The 19,862-nt window shown below is 42.1% G+C and overlaps 1 protein-coding gene across 3 annotated transcripts in view; it reads left to right on the top strand.

The window, feature by feature from the left end:
- The window catches only part of STX16 (syntaxin 16), a 33,464-nt gene extending 21,142 nt beyond the window's left edge, over window positions 1-12,322 (top strand). For all 3 annotated transcript variants that reach the window (XM_073607568.1, XM_073607570.1, XM_073607569.1), the window contains 4 exons: window positions 4,204-4,295; window positions 5,470-5,613; window positions 5,702-5,782; window positions 7,828-12,322. In XM_073607568.1, coding sequence (XP_073463669.1) covers window positions 4,204-4,295; window positions 5,470-5,613; window positions 5,702-5,782; window positions 7,828-7,929 — 419 coding nt within the window. In that variant the 3' untranslated portion in view covers window positions 7,930-12,322. The remainder of the gene's footprint in view (window positions 1-4,203; window positions 4,296-5,469; window positions 5,614-5,701; window positions 5,783-7,827) is intronic.
- Window positions 12,323-19,862: the final 7,540 nt, after the last annotated feature.

Below are 19,862 nucleotides of genomic sequence, written 5' to 3'. Positions count from 1 at the left end.
TATAAGCTCCTCAAATGTTGGTACAAGACTCCTGCGAAATTGCATAGAATTTACCCGCAGGTCTCTAACGCCTGTGGGGAATCGGAAGGGACCCTGCTTCATATTTTCTGGGAGTGTCCAAAATTCCAGAGCTTTTGGTCTACTGTGGAATCTACTTTTAAAACACTGACCGGAGTTTCGCTAGGTAAAAACCCAGCGGCTTGCCTATTAAAGGAGAAGTCCAGCCTGAGCTCATTTGGCTGGGCTTCTCCTATGGATCACAGGAGTGCAATTTTTTTTACACTCCTGTGACCCATTTTCAGCAGAGTGGTCTGAAGTCCGCTCTCTGCTGATATCATGCAGATCAGTCCAGGCACCGCGTCATCCCGACTCTGGAAGTCTAGATCCGCCAGGTGCCTGAACTGATAGCCATCTCAGCCTCTCAGCGAGCTGCCCCTCCACAGCTCGGCAATCCAGTGAGCATGGAGAAGCAGAGCAGGAGAGCTGCTGATTGACTGGCAGCAGCTCTCTGCTCAGGGAGCCAAGAGAACCGAGCTATTGGTGGTGTCCGATGGCACGGTTCTCAGTGCAGAGATGCCAGAGGACAGATGCAGCATCAAGCCAATGCTGCATTCACTTAGGTAAGTATAATGGGGGGAAAAAACAAAACAAACCCATACTTCTCCTTTTAAATTTAAAATAGATTCCGCGCTTAGGATAGTGTGGGTTGCTGCCCACCCTTTATTAGGTTCCCGAGGGAACTTAGAGGTATATATAGAGAATGGGGTGATTGGCGCTACCCCATATAGTGCTAAGTGGTTTGTCAAGAAGCAGTGCAAAATGATTACACTGAACTCCTTACACCAGATCAAAAGTGAGTGTGCTCCCACATGGGAGTATGAGTGAATGGTGAAAAAATATCAGTTCTTAGATAGACAGTATGTAGACAGCGTATATATCTCCAATCTAACAAGTGAGTATGTGTTAAAAGATTAAGTACATGCTAACTCTGACTGTGATTCAACCAATTACTAAAAATTTAAATAAATTAAAAGTATAAATATAAGAAGTATATGACACAAAAGTGCAAAGGTGTCCAGGGGTATCCACACCCTATCATACAAGCGCTAAGTGTGTGAACATACCCCACTTAATACAGTGCAATAAATCCACAGTTAGGCATAAATGTGTTAAGTGTCCAGTTTGATAGCCCAAAACCTAATCAAAAAGCATAGGATGTGAAAAAACAAAAATATAAAAAATAAAAAAATATATAATATAAGTAGTCCCAAAATGTTCAGTGTTCCATATATAAAGTGACTCCCGTGCACGGCAGGTAGTGTGACTGTAGTGATCCCCCAATGGGTCCCCACTCACCGGACGTAGTTACCCCTGCAGGGGTAATAGGCATAGAGTGGGTAGCTTTGAATGGGTCTCCTCCTTAGTAGCTGTACCGGCCCATCTGTTCCTCCATCAGGCTTGTGTCCCTGTTCAGTCAGGATCCGGGGTGTGTGCTATTCAGGGCTTCCCAGGGCGTTCTCCATCAGCAAGCGGCAGAGTCCTCACAGATAAAACAAGGGGCTCCCATTGTGCAGTATCTAAAATGTAGTTTATTAAACTGAATTTGATCTGGTATTAGCCTTTAGCAGTCCTTGCACAGCAGGGCAGTCATTAGATGTTTTCTCACTTTTATTTTGCTCCTCTGTTATCACTTGGTCATCTTGCCAGTAACACACCTTCAAAGGGGCACCTTTGGGCAGCAATCATTGTTAATCTCAGATTCTGACTGAGTCTCCTGTATGCCTCTTGATGTCCTGGCTCCCTTGCTATGCTGTGTACTTCTGTGGGTTTGACAGTCTGACTGTTTTTTTGTCCCAGACTCTGTGTCAGGCAGACAGCAGACACAGTCAGAGTCTGAGACAAAAAAACGTCAAAAATGTTTGAGGAATTAGTCAAGAACCATGGGTGACCATCGAGGAATATACACTTTGTTTCTCTCTCCTCTCTGTTTATTATAATTAAATTATAGTAATAATTATAGTAATAGTTAATATCATTATTGTCAACAGACTGTATAATACATTGCCTTGGTCTCATTTTGTATCATACAATGGTTTTGTACAATTCCTTGACCTTTTAAATAAAGAATAAAAAAAAAAAACAAAAAAAAAAAACATTTAAGAGTTATACGGCGTCACACTATATTGGCACGTTTTTATCTTTAATGCTGAATGTTTTGAACCTACTGTGATGATCTATCCACGCACAGAGACTTGTGTTTGTTCCACTCTATCTGGCGGTGACGAGGAGGATTGAGCTGGGTTTCGAGTAAGGCTTACTGTAATTGAAGAGCATTTGACCACTCTTTTACAGGGGGTCACAATTCTTATTGTAAAATCATTGTTGGTGACACCTCTGCTATCCTTTCCTCCATTTCACGGCGTGTGGGATGTCTTCTTCCATTCTACTGTGAAGTACTGGGTTGGAGTTGGGAGTTATTCCATATGGACTGTCTTATGCTCCATCAATATACACCTCTTTCAGCGCTGCACTATTAGTGGTTATAGCAATAAAAACCTGACAGATGCCTTATCCCTTCCCTACTCTGCCCCAGAAAATTACATAAAATGATACACAATCCCAAGACTTGTGTTTCAAACATGGGGGGAAAAAAATGCTGTCACATTTTTGCAGATGTAACAGGAATTTTCCAATTCTGTGCTTTTCCTGGGCAACCTTGAAGTGTATCCAAATTGAAACTTTTTTTTTTATTATTATGGATAGAGTTGGAAAGGGTTATGCCGCGTACACACGACCGGACTTTCCGTCAGAGTAGACTCTGACGGTCTTTCCGACTTAGTTCCGCTGCCTACACACAATCACACCAAAGTCTGTTCGTTTAGAACGCGATGACATACGACGGGACTAGAAAAAGGAAGTTCAATAGCCAATAGCTGCCCTTGCGTGGTTTTTGGTCCATCGGACTAGCATACAGACGAACGGTTATCCTATTGAGGCATTGAGTCCGTCGGAAAGATTTGAAACATGTTCTATTTCTAGGTCCGTCAGAATTTTAGAAAGAAAAAGTCTGATGACCTTTTCTGCCGGAAAGTCCGGTCGTGTGTACGCGGCATTAGAAATGAGAGCAAATGAGGCCTGAGCTCAGTGTTGGCACGCAAACGTTGGTCCCATGCCATTTAGGTGAGTGATGTTTTGTCCTACACTGAAGACTACCCACTGTCACCCGTGGATGAAGGACTGGTGACACCACTGGATCACCTGCAATTAAAGCGGAGTTCCACACAATTTCCTAAATTATGCTTATTAGCAAGCTGGCATAATAAACATTGTCAAGTGGCAATAATTTTTTTTTTCCTAAGGGTTACCTTTTTATGCTTTATTTATGCTGCGTTTCCTGTGTGAGTCACCCGCGGGTATGGCCGTCATATCTGGCGGTGCATTGTCTCCTGGGACAGCGCACCGTCACCTGGGAGCTATGAATCAATCTTCCCAGGAGTCAGTGTGGCTAGCCGCATGCTTTTTGGGTTTTTTTTTTCAATTGAGGCGCTGCAATGTGTAAATAATGCGCATGCGCGGGAACAGGCGGTGCATGCTGGTAGCTCAGCATGCACCGTATCCCGGAAATGTCTGCTTGTGGGCTTCACATGCCCACAGGCAAGATGACAACTGCCAGTAACACATAATATAAATTATTTTTATATACGAAATCGGACATCAGGGGGTAATTTAAAAAAAAAAAAAAACAAGTTAGTGGGGCATTTACATTTACACTTAGGAATTTAGAAAAGAAATATTGATTTGATGGTGGAACTCCTCTTTAAGGTATGTATCTAGAGACCTTTTAAAAAATGGGGTTGGAGATGGGCTGGGCTTTAATGGCATTTCTGCTAATATGACCTACCTTTGTTTGGAGTACCAGGTCTGCAAGGTTGTCACACTTTGTTTTTGTGAACTTGAAATCCAAGCCTGTGGTGATAGCCAAAGTAAAGTAGCCAAATTGTGGGGGGTGTGGGTTTTTTTTTTTTTTCTTCAGCTCAGTTACCAGAAAGAAAGATGGTTGCCGACTGTTTGTTTTGGACTAACACTCTTTACAGATTTGTTTTTTGTGTGCGATTTCTTCCTGACAACATTTGGTTGTGATGTGAGTAATCTCTCTGTACATTAATGGCTATGAAACTGTACTAAGCGTTGTTACATCTATAGGAATGAAGAATCGAGAGGAAAGATCTAAACATTTCTTTGACACATCTGTCCCCCTCATGGATGATGGAGAGGACACTACACTGTATGATCGGGTAAGACCAGATCAGGTGTCTGTTAGACCAGTGGTCATCAACTCCTGTCCTCAGGGCCCACTAACAGGCCAGGTTTTATGTATTACCTTGGGGAGATGCAGACTAGAATACTGCAATCACTGAGCAGCAAATTATATCACCTGTGATGTATTTCAGTTATCTTGCAAACCTGGCCTGTTAGTGGGCCCTGAGGACAGGGTTGATGACCACTGTGTTAGAAGACTGTAGTTTTTTTTTTTTTTTTTTTAAATACTTGAAATGACCATATTCTGATGTCAAGCGGTATTTAACCACTTGCCGATCACTTGTGTTCTTGGTGTTCAAGTGGTTGTACTGAGATGATGCCTGCAGCTTCTGCTGCAGGCATCACACTGGTGTGTTTTTTTTTTTTTGAGACCTGGCGGTCGGCTTTCTTGTAGTAACAATCGGAGTGGCTAACCAGCCAATCGATTGCTATTAAAAGCAGCGGGAGGGGATGTCCCGCCCCCCTAACTGCCCTGCCCCACCTCCATTGCCCCCCACGTGCTTGTGTGTAAAGGTGGAGACGTGTCATTCCCACACGCAAACAGCGATCGTCCCACACATGTGAGGTATCACTGTGAATGTCAGATAATGGGCAATAATTCTAGCACCAGAAGTCCTCTGTAAATCTAAAGTGGTAATCTGTAAAGGCTTTTAAAGCCTTCCCTAAAGATAGTAAAATGTACATTGTTTGCCGCCGCTATACGGATGTGCGCAATTTTAAAACGTGACATGTTTGGTATTTTTTTTTACTTGGCGTAATATAATTTTTTTATATTTTGCAAACAAATTTGGTTATGTATTATGTTTTTTTGCACTGAAATTCAAAATCGTGTATTTTTCCCAAAAAATTGCGTTTGAAAAACCACTGTGCAAATATCGTGTGACATAAAACATTGCAAAACTTTGCCACCGATTTATTTTCTATGGCCTCTGCTTTAAAAAATATATAATGTTTGGGGGTTCAAAGTAATTTTCTAGCAAAAAAAAAAAACCCAAACTGATTGTTACATGTAAACAAAAAGTGCCAGAAGAAGGCTGGTCCTTAAAAAGACCTAACACACTGTATTGGATATTGTTATAGTAAATACATTGAAGAGTTCCTTTTAGCTGTGATTTGCTGAAACTTTTTTTTTCTTTTCCACACCTCCAGGGGTTCACAGATGATCAGCTAGTTCTGGTCCAGGAGAATACATTAATGGTGGAAGAACGGGAGAGGGAGATTCGTCAGGTAGTACAGTCCATCTCTGACCTGAACGAGATCTTCCGAGACCTGGCAACCATGGTGGTGGAGCAGGTACAGTCCAACAATTCTGTTGTTTTATATTGTCTGTATGTTATGCTGAAGACCTCCCACTAACATGACCACCTATGTGTTTCTCTAGGGTACAGTTTTGGACAGAATAGACTATAACGTGGAACAGTCTTGTGTTAAGACAGATGAAGGCTTAAAACAATTGCAAAAGGTAGGTAGTGTTTTTGTGTATCTGCAGCAAGGGCTTGGGGTAATAATTTGATCTGACGATATGCATGACTTTTAAAATAGTCATGTATAATATACCACCTTTTTAAAGGTTTTTTCACAAATCTAAAACTCGCCACCTTTTTACTAGTTGCTGGTGGTCCTCTGTCTGTACTTTCCTGCCCCCCCTTTCCAAATTTTTTGGAAGTCACAATCTCACCTTTTACCTACAATGTCACCTGCTAATAAATCTGAGGTCATGGCATATTTATTAAGTGTGATATCAGCCCCTGAGCCATCATTGCCATTTGAACTGTCTACAAGGCAATGGTTCCACAGTTTCAGAACAATTTAGGGCCAAGTATCCCTTCCGATCCTTTAGATATGCCCCACTACTAACCTCAGGTGAGTCATTGACCTCCAGTATTCAAGATCTGTGCTGGCTTGTGTGGCTCCAGTCCCTTTTTCTATGCCAGTGACCCGCAGCATACAGCTCTCTATAGGACCTAATGCCGAAACAATCAACTTTACATTTCTGCATTAGGGACTGTGGAGATCCAGCTGCACTTACACAGTACACAGCTGGCATAGGATAAAGAACTGCAGTGTAGGCTGTGCCTAGTTGAGGTGCCCAGCTCATCTGAGGTCAGTAGTTGGGCACATCTGGGACTGATAAAGGACTCAACTTGTTTTCAAAGTGCTGTACTTTTAGAATTGTGGGAGAATCAAATGCTATAGGATGTATTGTGGACATTTCTTTTGAGCCATTTCTGTCTCTGCTTCATATCCACTGATCAATATGTTATGTTATTGAACGAATGGATGCGGCGCTGGCAACTAGACAACACTCAAAAAATAAGAAATGTGCACTATAAAAATTAGTGGAAAAAATAAAATCACTGGAATAATAATAGTGTAATCCTAAATAAATTGCACCTAATGCATAAATGCTAAGCTAAAACATGTGACGTAAAAATAAACATGCTAGCAACTAGAGAGATCTATGATGATATAGCGCCAGCATTGACAAAAAGGTGACAGTGACTAGAAATATATGTTGACACACATGAAGTGACATAGACTAGGACGATGTGCAAATTCAATGGAAAAAACCCGCTGGTCAGCGATGGTCGGCTTTCAACCCTTCAGCCTATTAGAACACAATCAGTCACCTGAAATGTTGTAGTTTCTAGAGGCAAATAGGATGGAACCTGAATCGTTGCCAATGGAACATGTGCTTGAAGATAAAGGACATCATATTCCACCCAAAAACAAAGGAAGAAAATATGGTGAAGTACCGTAGGGAAATATTCAAATGCGCATAACAGCGCTACTCACAAGATAGAGGCTGCAAACAGGCATTCAGAATACTTCCGCGATCGCCACTAGTAGCGTGTGTTCCACAGAAGACAGGAAACGGCATCACTGGTTAGAACGTGAGCCGGATATTGCGTTGACGCGTTTCACCCCTCCAGGGCGTCATCAAGTGGCTATCGTGGAAGTATTCTGAATGCCTGGTGCAGCTGTATATGGTAACCAATCAGCTTCTAACTTCAGCTTGTTCAGTTAAAGTGGTATTAATGCTTAGTGTTTGAAATTAAAAAAAAAAATCATGTTATACTTACCTGCTCTGTGCAGCGGTTTTGCACAGAGCAGCCCCAATCCTCTTCCTTTCGGGTACCCCGCCGTTGCTTCTGGCTCCTCTCCCTCGAGCAGTGCCCCCAGAGAATGCTGCTTGCCCTGGGGTCACCAATGTGTGCTTGCTCCCGGGGGGGGTCAAAAACCTTCAGCATTTAGAACCACTTTAAGCTTCGACAAAAAAACCTGGAACCTGATTGCTTTCTGTGAAGAGCTGCACCAGATTTTGCCACCTCCAGTTTTGGTAAAGCAACCAGTTTCATTGTTTGCTGAGTAAATTAAATAAGAATAATGCTTGGCCTGAGAAACAGGTCCACTTTACCTTGGGTTTCTTTATCCTTTGTATGACGCGTGTACACATACTCTGGCTTTACATATTTTGTGAATTTTTTTTTCACTCTTATTTTTCAGGCCGAGCAGTACCAGAAAAAGAACCGCAAGATGCTTGTCATTTTAATCCTGTTTGTCCTTGTGATTGTTATGATTGTCGTGCTAATTGGTGTAAAGTCCTAATAGGTCATTTTAAAATTTTATTTTTATTAGTTGGACTTGCTTTTGTTTCTGAAAACACTTCAAGTTACTTTGTGACCAGCCAGGAAGCTACAAAACGACTACAGCGCAGTTGATGGTTTCTGAAGTGAACGCAAAGTCTGGGGTTATTTTTTAACGTTGGCATTCTTCCTGTCCACCAATTCTTTCCGGTGTGTTTACAAATGACCAAAGCAAAAATGCCTAATAGTTTACACTACTTGTTTGAAAAGAACACTAGTACTTGACAACAAATTGGAGAAAGATGGTTTCCGATTAAAGTGTATCTTAACCCTTAGGTTGGGTTCACATATGTGCGAATTGGATGTGGATTTTACCCACATCCAATTTGCATGACATGCGAGTGGGACCGGTTCTCAGTGGAGCCGGATCACACAGGTGGGGGGTGGTCGCAGAGCGGATTGCAAAAGGGCCCAGTGCGTATTTGGGTCCAGTTCAGGTGCGAATTCAGGCAAAAATCCAGACCTGAATCGCACCTGAACCAGTGAAGACGTACACAGGACCCCAGGCACAATCCCGAAGCCGCTCATATGTGAACCCGGTCTTAGACAAAAAGCTTAAAAGTCCTTGGATGCTGCATTAGAAAAATACTTGTTGATCCTTACATAATTCTTCTGTTTGTGTAACTTCCTGTGGACTGAACTGAAGACTCAAACAATACTATATCAGTTTTCTTGGCTATTTTCTGTGAATTGCAAAGCAACACCCTTCTATGTTATGGAGACGGGGAGGTGTTTGTAGTCTATATCAGGAGAGCATGGGGTGACAATGCTGCTCCTCGATAGACACAGTGCAGGGATTGAATGTTTTCACCCTAGGACAGTAAGTGTTATTGGCAGGATCCCCAGAATGAAATAGAGGGAAAGAAGCCTGGAAAAGAAAAGTAATGTAGCCACCACATCTTAGGATTGGTAAGATGAGTTACAGTTTGGCTTTAGATACACTTTCAATTTCTTTTGAAGTGATGAATTCTCTGGCTGTCTGCAGATTCGTTATAAATCATCTTTTCTATTCCTTGCACTTGGAACAATGGGTTTCGATTTTCAGGTTTAAAACAAAACCCATTCCCGAGAGAAGCACAAAGGTTACCTTTGTTGATCTTCTTCTGAAGATGGTAATTGCCTGTCTGCTCTTGGCCTCCGGACTTATAAATCTCTGATCAGCAACAAGCCTGCACCCAGCGAAGTCAGCACTAGTGATGTGCATACTTCAGGGTCAGTGACTCAGTAAGTATTGAAGCCATTGATTCAGCATGACAGCCGGGCAACTAGCATTTTCAGAAGGAGCGCTCAGCAGCTGCCACACACCCTCAGTTCAGATTTCTTCTAAAAGTAATTTGCAAGGAAGCCATAAATCTCCTATTTTATTACCGTTTATGACCAAGAGCTGTAATTGCATATTTCACATGAAATGCCACCAGCTAGTAAAATCTGATTATAGGATACATAGGACAGTGTTGGCTGCCTCAGCCCACATTCTGGATGTCTTGTCTCTGCTGTCAAACTGGAAATGCTATGCAGAAAAGCACTGCCTTTTTACAAAGTACTGGTTTGGCTCCTAAAATAGGTGCTGTCAATGTAACATAGGGGGTTATTTAATAAATGGAGGGTGAAAAATCTGGTGCACCTCTGCAAAGAAACCAATCAACTTCCAAGTTTTATTGCCAAAGCTTAAGAGTTGGTTCACACTGAGGCAGCACGACTTGCAGCGCGACTTGCAGCGCGACTGCCTCAGGCTACCTGCACGCGACTTCAACAGCGACTTGCAAAACGACTTCTGTATAGAAGTCAATGCAAGTCGCCCCAAAGTAGTACAGGAACCTTATTCTAAGTCGGAGCGACTTGTGTCGTTCCTATTAGAACAGTTCCATTGTACAGAATGGAGCGCGACTTGTCAGGCGGCTAAGTCGCCTGACAAGTTGCCCCAGTGTGAACCGAGTCTAATTGAACAAGCTGAGCTTAGAAGCTGATTGGCTACCATGCACAGCTGCACCAGATTCTGAGTGTTCCAGTTTTAGTAAATCAGGTGTCAGGTGCTCTTTAATGGGTGAGCTAACTAACGAACGGGTTAACAATTAGTATAACGGTTTTGCTAGGCTCTGCTTTTAGAACCCTTTCACACTGAGCCTCCCTGGGCGTCAGCGGTAAAGCGGCACTAGTTTTAACCCCCCGCTAGCGGCCGAAAAGGGGTTGAATCCGTCCGCAAAACGCCGCTGCGGCGCTTTGCCGGCAGTATGGCGGCACTGCCCCATTGTTTTCAATGTGCAGGAGCGGTGTATTCACCGCTCATACACCGCTGCAAAGAAGCTGCTGGTAGGACTTTTTGTGACGCCCTGCCAGCGCAGCGCCCCAGTCTGAAAGCAATCGGGCTTCCACACTGGGTTTGCAGCTGAGGCTTTTTTCAGGCGCTATTTTTAGCGCTGTAGTGCCTGAAAAACGCCTCCAGTGTGGAAGGGGTCTTAAAGCGGTTGTAAACCCTGTGGAAAAAAAAAAAGCTGTAAGACAAAGGCATAATGAGGTAGTATGCAGCGCATACTAGCTCGTTATGAAATACTTACCTTTAGAATGAAGCCCCGCAGTGGTGCCCAGTCACCACTGAGGGGGGATGACATGTTCCCCTGGGAATTTCTGGGTTCATGGGCTCCGGCGATGTGAGTGGCCGGAGCAGCGATGATGTCAGTCCTGGTCATGCACGCGGGAGCCCTCTGTTCCTGCACAATACGCTGTACCATCAGAGCATATGCGCCGCTGTTGTCAGCGGCTGAATATCTCCTAAACGGTACACATTTAGGAGATATTCATTTTACCTACAGATAAGCCTTAAGATAGGCTTACCTGTAGGTAAAAATCACAAAGCGGGGGTATACAACTGCTTTAAAGAGAATCATTCTTACAGCGAGCCACATTTACTGGGGCTTTGATATGAGGTTTTCCCTACTGGTGAAAAATGGTATTACATCTTTAGTCAGCTGACTGATAACATAACTATGATGTTCTACCAGGATGGGCTTTGGTCTGCTGAGGGAAATAGTGCATTCAGGAGTCAGAGATAGAGATATATATTTATATATATATATATATCTATCTATCTATCTAGATATAGATATATATATCTATATCTAGATATATATATATCTATAGATATATATATATAATTTTATTTTATTTTTTTACTAGAGGGTAACTATTGTGAGGGCTCCAAAATATAAAAAAATTAACCATGTGAAATCCCCTTCAGTGTTGAAGTTTTCCAGCGACCTTTGTTTCTTCGCCAGGAAATGCCATTCTTTAAGAAAATTAATTCTTGCTGAATCTTGTTTTGTAAATAATAATTTAAAAGGTTTCTAATTTTTTTTCCTGAAGTTAGGTTGTGCAAAGATGTTTGCTGTGTCAACAATCTGATCTTGTAACGGGTGTAAAAGGTTTCCTTCATTTTTACACTCTCTAAATAGATGTAATGTAACATTGTTGAAGGAAATGTTTTCTGATTGCCGTTTGCTACCAGTAAGATTCTTCCTCCTCCTTTTAAAACGTGTACTGGAAGGACATTTAGATGCTGATTGGTGGCAAAAATTACACTTCCTGTAGAAGACTTACAGGCGAGGAAACCATGGCTAGAAATTGTCATCACTTTCTGGAGATTCTGAAATTAACAAATGAATCAATTTCCGTTATGAAGGTGGCATTTTACTATTTACATTCTTCAACTCGCTTACTTTCATTGGAGAGCAGGGGGCTATATCAGGTCTAATGCCTTATCTGAAACCAGGTTGAGACAATGTGGTTTTAGAGCAGGTGCTCACAGAACATGGTGAACCTCTATGATGGCAAATAAAGTGAGTGAACTCTCCATGTCAGCAGAGCCGGTTTCAGATCTATGCTCAGACTGCATACAGCCTTTAAGGATCTCCCATGAAAGTTATTGATTTGTTGTTTGTAAATCACTGAGCAACTCCTGGGTACAGGGGAAGAGTAAGTACTTTCTGATAAGCCTCTATCCCTTACAGCTGAATCACTGCTGTACTCCTAATATCAGACATTTTTCAGATCGATATGTTACTTTGACCAAGGTGTTGAGGAGATTTGTGTATATTTGTAATTTATAAGATTGTAAGTATGAGAAAAAAAAATATTTTAACAGGAAGAGCTGTAAGCCTGTGTTGCTCTTCTGTAACATATGTACATTATCGGAAAATTCTCAGTGCAGGCTGGGTAATAATTCCCATGCTGCACTGCCCTGTGGAGAGCATGTCTCATATTCACTTTGTTGGTTGGTTTTTGGGAACATGTCTCTGTTTCTCTGTTATCGTTCTCTTACCACTCATGTTTTGTCATTAAACTGTTGGAGTGATTGTCTATTTACTGAGTCTTCTGTGCCTGAAACTGCAACTTTTTCTACACCCTACTGTAGTATTTGTGGTAATATTGACATGTATGGGGGCCAAAGGACACCACCACCTAAAAGACATTGAGACAATTTGACATTTATGTAACTATGTTGCTACTGTGTCCTGTGGTAATGTAGGGGTGAATAGGAGGAACCACAGAGTAGTGCTGGGGAATCCAACACACCTAGAAGTGCCAGTTACCAGCAGGAGTCATCTCGCTGCAGGGGAGCAAAGTCGCTGCCCACCAGAAAAATTATTTTTTTCATCATACTTGTCTGTAAAATCCTTTTCTTTGAATACATCATGGGACACAGAGTTAGGCTAATATTCATTACCTACTGGGTTATACTTCATCTCCAGGTGAATGGACACTGGTAGACCAAAGGTCTTTAGACAGGAAGTGATCCCCTATATAACCCCTCCCATACAGGAAGTACTTCCGTTTTGTAGCAAGCACTGAATCCTCAAAAAGAGGGGAGGGACCTCTGTGTTCTGTGATGTACTCAAAGAAAATGATTTTACAGGTAAGTATGATGAAAAAATCCTATTTTATTTTTCATACATCATGTGACAGAGTTAGGCTAATATTCATTACCTACTGGGACGTCCCAGAGTAATAGCCTTGAGGGGAGGGAGACACCCTGCCAAACAATAGCCATCAGACCTTATACAGCAGCCTGCAGTACACTGCGGCTGAAAGCCGAATCCTCGGCTGCTCGAACATCCACTTGATAACTTTTTGTGAACGTATGCACTGAAGACCAGGTAGCAGCCTTACAAATCTGAGCCACAGATACCTGATGATGAAAATCCCAGCAGGTTCCTACACCCATGGTAGAATGAGCTCTCACCCTAAAAGGAGGAGCCCTACGTTTCAGACCATAGGCCTAAATGACCAACTGGCAGACCCGATTGGCAGTGGCAGCTTTGGCAGGAAGCGCCGCATGTCAGCCACTCTCGGCTTAAATACGATGGCTGTGTGCTGGGACGCTCTGCGTGCGCGGTTAGGTCTCATGTCTGCTCACGCAACAAATTTTCGTGCGCGGACCATCCACAAAAGACAACAAGAAAGCTACGCTTTCCAACAGCTCAAAAACTCCCCCCTGCGGTCACCGCTACACAGGTGTCCAGCCTTAGCTAGATTGTTACACACATTGGGCACCCCACAATAAGTAAATAAGGGGATTTCACTTTCCCAGTCCAGGCACAGGGCAACCTTAGAGACTAAGAGCCCAATCTTCACCCATCACGGCGGGTTTCTGTCACTTGAGGACCTTTAAGGACTAGGTATCCTTTTCATGTTTTAGGGTCCACTCCTTTGGACCTGTACAGCACCCTGCAGGAATGCCTAAGCTCTGTGGTGTCCAGGATTCCACTACGCAGGGTCCAGCGCCCAGAGGTCGCATTACAGGCAAAACCTCGCAGCATCCTTGTGTCTCCTTTGCGAGGCTCGGGTACCATTTATCTTGGCACTTAAACTTGTTTCAAATAGATCAGATCGGTCAGTCCCTTGATTAATTTTAGAACCATGCTGGGACTTCAAGACCTGGAGCTTGAGAGAGCTCAAACAATGTTGCCCATCCACCTTGCAGACATTGGTAAAAAACTGAAGTACTTCCTGTATGGGAGGGGTTATATAGGGGATCACTTCCTGTCTAAAGACCTTTGGTCTACCAGTGTCCATTCACCTGAGAGGAAGTATAACCCAGTAGGTAATGAATATTAGCCTAACTCTGTGTCCCATGATGTATGATAAAGAAAGTAATTTTCTTCCACTTTTACAGGGTGCTTTTTATTTTGTTTTGGTTTGTTAGAAACGGGGTCACTTTAAGGGCTCGTTTTCACCATAAGTGCATGAAAACCGATGGGAAAACCAACATCAGTTTCCATCAGTTTTCATGTGTCAGTTATGTGCCCTATTCACACCAGTGTTGATGTCATTGTCATTATGATGTCATAATGTCCTTTTTTTTTTCCTGTCCAGAAAAAAATCGACATGTGATACCAGTGTTGTGGTGTGAACGGGGCACAAAGAGAACAATTGTTTTTTTTTTCTTTGTGCCCTTGCAGAACGAATGCAGAGAAACTAATGTCTCTGCACCATGAAGTGAACAAGGCCTAAAAATGGTGTTTGATCACACTGGGATTCCGTTAATGACAAGGTCTGATCATCTAATGTTGGTCTTGAGGCTGCAAAAGTCAATTTGAAGGACTGCTAAGCCTAAATCATAAGTATGTCATAGAATTCACTGATAAATGTGTAAAGCAGGCCATACACGGTCGAATTTCGAACGAATATTCTTTTCAAAATCAGAAAGTTCGTTTTTTTGGTGATCCGATGGTGCCACCATTGATTTTCGAAATTTGGACGACCAAGCCTTCAATTTCACCTCATGTTGCTACAGAAAAGAATTTTCGTGGCCGGGAATCTTCTTTTCTCTCCGTAAATTTTCTTTTCTTATTACATTTCTCGCACGATTCTCCCATCATTGATTAGAAAATCGTTTGTTTTTCTAAAAATTTCCAATATGTCCGATTCCTCAAATTTGATTGCCGCACGAAAATCAGCCATTGCTGCATCCCACTAATGGTGCGAAATTCGTACGAAAATTCTTAGATACTATTTTCAAAATTCGAACCGTGTATGGCCGGCATTAAACATTTACTCTGTAGAACACTACCAACTGTCACAGGTGAGCTGCCTTGAGCCTAAATCATAAAAACAATTCGATTGTATTGAACAACAGACTACTTGGTAAAGTTAAACTGTATCATGTCAGTTATGGTGCAAATGTCACTCCTCTATACGTATTTCCAATAATTGTATTCATAAAGTCACTTTGTTTTAAAAGAGCTCGTGTTTGCCATACAGTGGGTATAATGCTTATAATGACACAGCCAAAGAGGGAAAGTAGTTACTTGGTACTCAGAAGCCACCAACTGTGTGTTGGTGGAACTTTAATCAATGAAATGAAGTCCTGCTAGATGACTTCAGGCCAACTCCTTTTGCAGGTATAGCATTAAAAGTAAGAGCCTATACTGTTTAAAATCCAGTAATACGCTGTCTCACCCTGCTCTGCACATGCTCCTCTCCATTTTTAGACACTTCTAAATCAGTAGAGGCCAATCTGCTGACAAATTTAAGCCCTCCTTTTCTTTTACAGCCAAAGAAGCTGCTTCTGTTTGATCTGCAACTGCCATGGTGCTGTACATGTGGTCAGTTATGACACCATGCCATTTGATGGTTTGACAGTTTGGTTAAGGAAACAAGCAAATGTGACAGTTATCAGTCCTGGGATTCCAGGAAATGTAACTGTTTTTTGAAACCGATAAAGCTTAACTAAACCCATAGATTTATGATTTACTGCTCTGGTCTTCAGAAAAATGGCAGCCTCCAGCAAGAAGAAATGGGCACAATACTGGATTCAATTTACAGCACACACTAATTGTAGAATGCATCTTTCTTACTAAAGAACATTTTTTATCAAGTTGGTATGGGTAAATCACTTAACCTCTGGAAGGTTTTTACCCCCTTTCTGACCAGGCCATTTTTTTGCTGTTCGGGACTGTGCTATTTTAACTGGTAATAGTGCGGTCATACACCCCTGGGCCCAAACAAAATTTATATCCTTTTTTTCCACACAACTGAGTTCTTTTGCGATGTAAACAACAAGACTGAAAATTTTGAAAGAAAAACAATATTTTCTACTTTTTGTTATGAAAAATATCCAATCAACTAAAATTTTGTCATAAATTTAGGCCAACATGTATTCTGCTATATGTCTTTGGTAAAGAAAAAAATCCCAATAAGTATTTTAATTTGTGTGAAAGTTTTAGCGTCTAAAAACTATGGTATACAGTCATGCTCAAAAGTTTGCGTACCCTGATAGAAATTGTGAAATTTTGGCATTAATATTGAAAATATGACCGATCATGCCAAAAATCACATCGTTTTTTGGATCCTTTTAAAATCATAATAACGGAAATCACCCAAATGGCCCTGATAGAAAGTTTACATATCCTGGAATGTTTGGCCTTGGTACAGACACAGAAGGTGGCACACGCAGGTTAAAATGGCAATTAAAGGTTAATTTCCCACATTTGTGGCTTTCTAAATCACAATTAGTGTCTGTGTATAAATAGTCAATGAGTTTGTTAGCTCTCACATGGATGCACTGAGCAGGCTAGACACTGAGCCATGAGGAGGTGGCAAAGAACAGTCAAAAGACCTGCCTAACAAGGTAATGAAACTTTACAAAGATGGAAAACGATATAAAAAAATATCCAAAGCCTTGAATATGTCAGTCAGTACTGTTTAATCACTTAAGAACAACTGACGGAAGAACTGCTCAAGCAGGGGTATGCAAACTTTTGAGCACAACTGTATATACTGGAATATATGGAGCTTTTACTTTCTGACTCATTGCTCACAATTCTTGCCGAAGCAAAGGGGCGAACTGCCGACTGACCACCCCAGGCCCCTCATGCTTGGGCATATACATTCTTTTTTTTAACTGCGGATGAGAAATCTTCTCCAACAGTGTTGCAAATGCTAATGTATATATTCTGAAAGCACACCCTGCTGCCTGAAGAATAAACAGATCAGTGCTGCAGCTGAATGGCGTTCCTGCAAAGCTAACAGTTAAAGCGGACCTTTAGTCATTTTTTTCAACTTTCCATCTATTAAATCTTCTGCCCTTGTTGTTTTAATTTTGGATAGTAAAACCTTTTTTTTTTTCTGTCAGTAAATACCTTTTATACAGCCCACTTCCTATTTATTATCTGGTAAAAGGCCTAGGCTTATGACATCATGCACAGCTCTCTCTCTCACTTTCATAAGAGTTTGCCAGGAAGGGAGGGGGGGATGAGTCATAAGAGGGACAATGAGAGCTGCAGAGCTGAAGGTGTGTCTATGTAAATCAAGGAAGTGAACAGGCAGCGGCTTCAGCTGCCCACAGTTAAAATGGATGCAGCCAGACTCAGTGGAGGGAGATTTCTGCAGCATATTTGGCAAGTACAGAATCACAGTATATATGAAACAATATGCAAAATGGTCGGAGGGAAGCTTCAGAATGGCAAAAATGTTTTTATTACAAATTATGTGAGCAGACTGCGGTTCCTCTTTTTAACAATAAAACACAGAACGAAACATTAACTCAATAAAACAACTTTTTTCACTTAAATATGTGCCAAAAAAATGAAAAATATATATGCTGAAGCATGGGGACAATCTGCCCACTGTGACCACCCCAGGCTTCTCATGCCCTCATGCTTGGTCATATACGCTGCTTTTTTTTTTTTTTAAACTTTGGATGAGAAATCTGCTGCAAGCTCTGATGTATATATTCTGAAAGAAACACCTTGTTGTCAGTATAAACATATCACTGCTGCAGCTAAATGGTGTTCCTGCAAAGCAAACAAATGGAAAAGAACAAATACGAATGCATCTGAAGTTATAAATAATCTGAATTAACTAATGCCGCATCTAAACTAACGGAACGAATACGAATGCATCTAAAGTTATGAATGATCCAAAGTAACAAATGCCGATCATAACAAATGATCCGATAAATGAAAAAAAAAACAAATGAAACAAAAGCAAATCCAATTTTTCGGTAGTACACATGTCTAATTGTATGTAAGACCCCTTTCACACTGAGGCGCTTTGCTTTGGAGCGGTGAAGGAGCGGTGTATATACCGCTCCTGCCCATTAAAATCAATGGGGCAGTGCGGCTATACCACCGGCATAGAGCTGCTGCAGCAGCGCTTTCCGGTGGTTTTAACCCTTTCTCGGCTGCTAGCAGGGGGGTAAAACCGCCGAATACTGCCGCTAAAATGACGGTAAAGCGATGCTAAAAATAGCTCTGTTTTAACGCCGACCCCAGCCCAGTGTGAAAGGGGCCTAAGAGAAGAGGGGATCAGTGATTCTATGTATCGTATGTAGGAGAAGAGGGGTCGGTGAATCTATGTATCGTATGTAGGAGAAGAGGGGTCGGTGAATCTATGTATCGTATGTAGGAGAAGAGGGGTCGGTGAATCTATGTATCGTATGTAGGAGAAGAGGGTCGGTGAATCTATGTATCGTATGTAGGAGAAGAGGGGTCGGTGAATCTATGTATCGTATGTAGGAGAAGAGGGGTCGGTGAATCTATGAATTGTATGTAGGAGAAGAGGGGTCAGTGAATCTATGTATCGTATGTAGGAGAAGAGGGGTCGGTGAATCTATGTATGTAAAAAAAGAGGGGTAGGTGAATCTATGTATCTGTATCGTATATAAGAGAAGAGGGGTCGGTGAATCTATGTATCTGTATCGTATATAAGAGAAGAGGGGTCGGTGAATCTATGTATCGTATGTAAGAGAAGAGGGGATCAGTGAATCTTTGTATCGTATGTAAGAGAAGAGGGGTCGGTAAATCTATGTATTGTATATAAGGGAAGAGGGGTCAGTGAATCTATATAGTGTATGTAAAAGAGGGGTCAGTGAATCTATGTAGTGTATGTAAGAAAAGAGGAGTCGGTGAATCTATGTAGTGTATGTAAGAGAAGAGGGGTTGGTGAATCTCTGTATCGTATGTAAGAAGAGAGGGGTTGGTGAATCTATGTATCGTATGTAAGAGAAAGGGGGTTGGTGAAATTATGTATTGTTTGTGTAGCACCCTGATGTTTAGGTAGGGTTGCTATTAAACTTATTTGCCAGGCAATAGTTGCCTTGGCCAATTGTTAGGAGATCAATTGATTTCCCCCTAATTCTGGAATTGCTGCACCTTTCCCTTCTCTCACTGGGTGGCCGGGTATCTGATGACAAGGGCATAGCAAATACAGATTATGACTGAATGGGGTGTCTCAGCCAATGGGCAGGGATTTTCTTGGGCCCCTTGGCCAGCTGGGAGAGCCTATTTATTTGGGTGAGGTCAGGTGATCGGGGTTCTGTGCCACCTGGACGGCTGTCTGGGTGGACATGTGTCATATCGCCCCTGGTTGCTAGGTCGGTGAATCTCTGTATAGGATGTAAGAGAAGAAGGTCGGTGAATCTCTGTATAGGATGTAAGAGAAGAAGGTCGGTGAATCTCTGTATAGGATGTAAGAGAAGAAGGTCGGTGAATCTCTGTATAGGATGTAAGAGAAGAAGGTCGGTGAATCTCTGTATAGGATGTAAGAGAAGAAGGTCGGTGAATCTCTGTATAGGATGTAAGAGAAGAGGGACAGGACTGTTCAGAAATTGCAGCTTGTTCTCATGACTGGTTCCCAGTTTAGATCCTTACACATGCCCAGCTGTGACTGGTTCTCTTTAATACATGACCTCCAGTGTTAATGAGGTTATGCTTCTTCCTATACGTGGAACTTGTGTTAGGGGGAATGTTTCCACCCGGAGCTATTTGTGGGCTGAACGTGGAACGCAAATACTGCCTTCTTTTGCTGATTGGTTTGGGAGAACAGGGCGGGGTTTGTAAGGAAGAAATGAGAGGTTTCTCGCTTATGTGGGAGGGGACGCTGAACCGTGCCTGGGAC

The sequence above is a fragment of the Aquarana catesbeiana genome, linkage group LG12, assembly GCF_042186555.1.
Source record: "Aquarana catesbeiana isolate 2022-GZ linkage group LG12, ASM4218655v1, whole genome shotgun sequence".
In the NCBI taxonomy this organism is placed as follows: Eukaryota; Metazoa; Chordata; class Amphibia; order Anura; family Ranidae; genus Aquarana; species Aquarana catesbeiana.
This window is presented reverse-complemented; position numbering and strand designations above follow the sequence as displayed.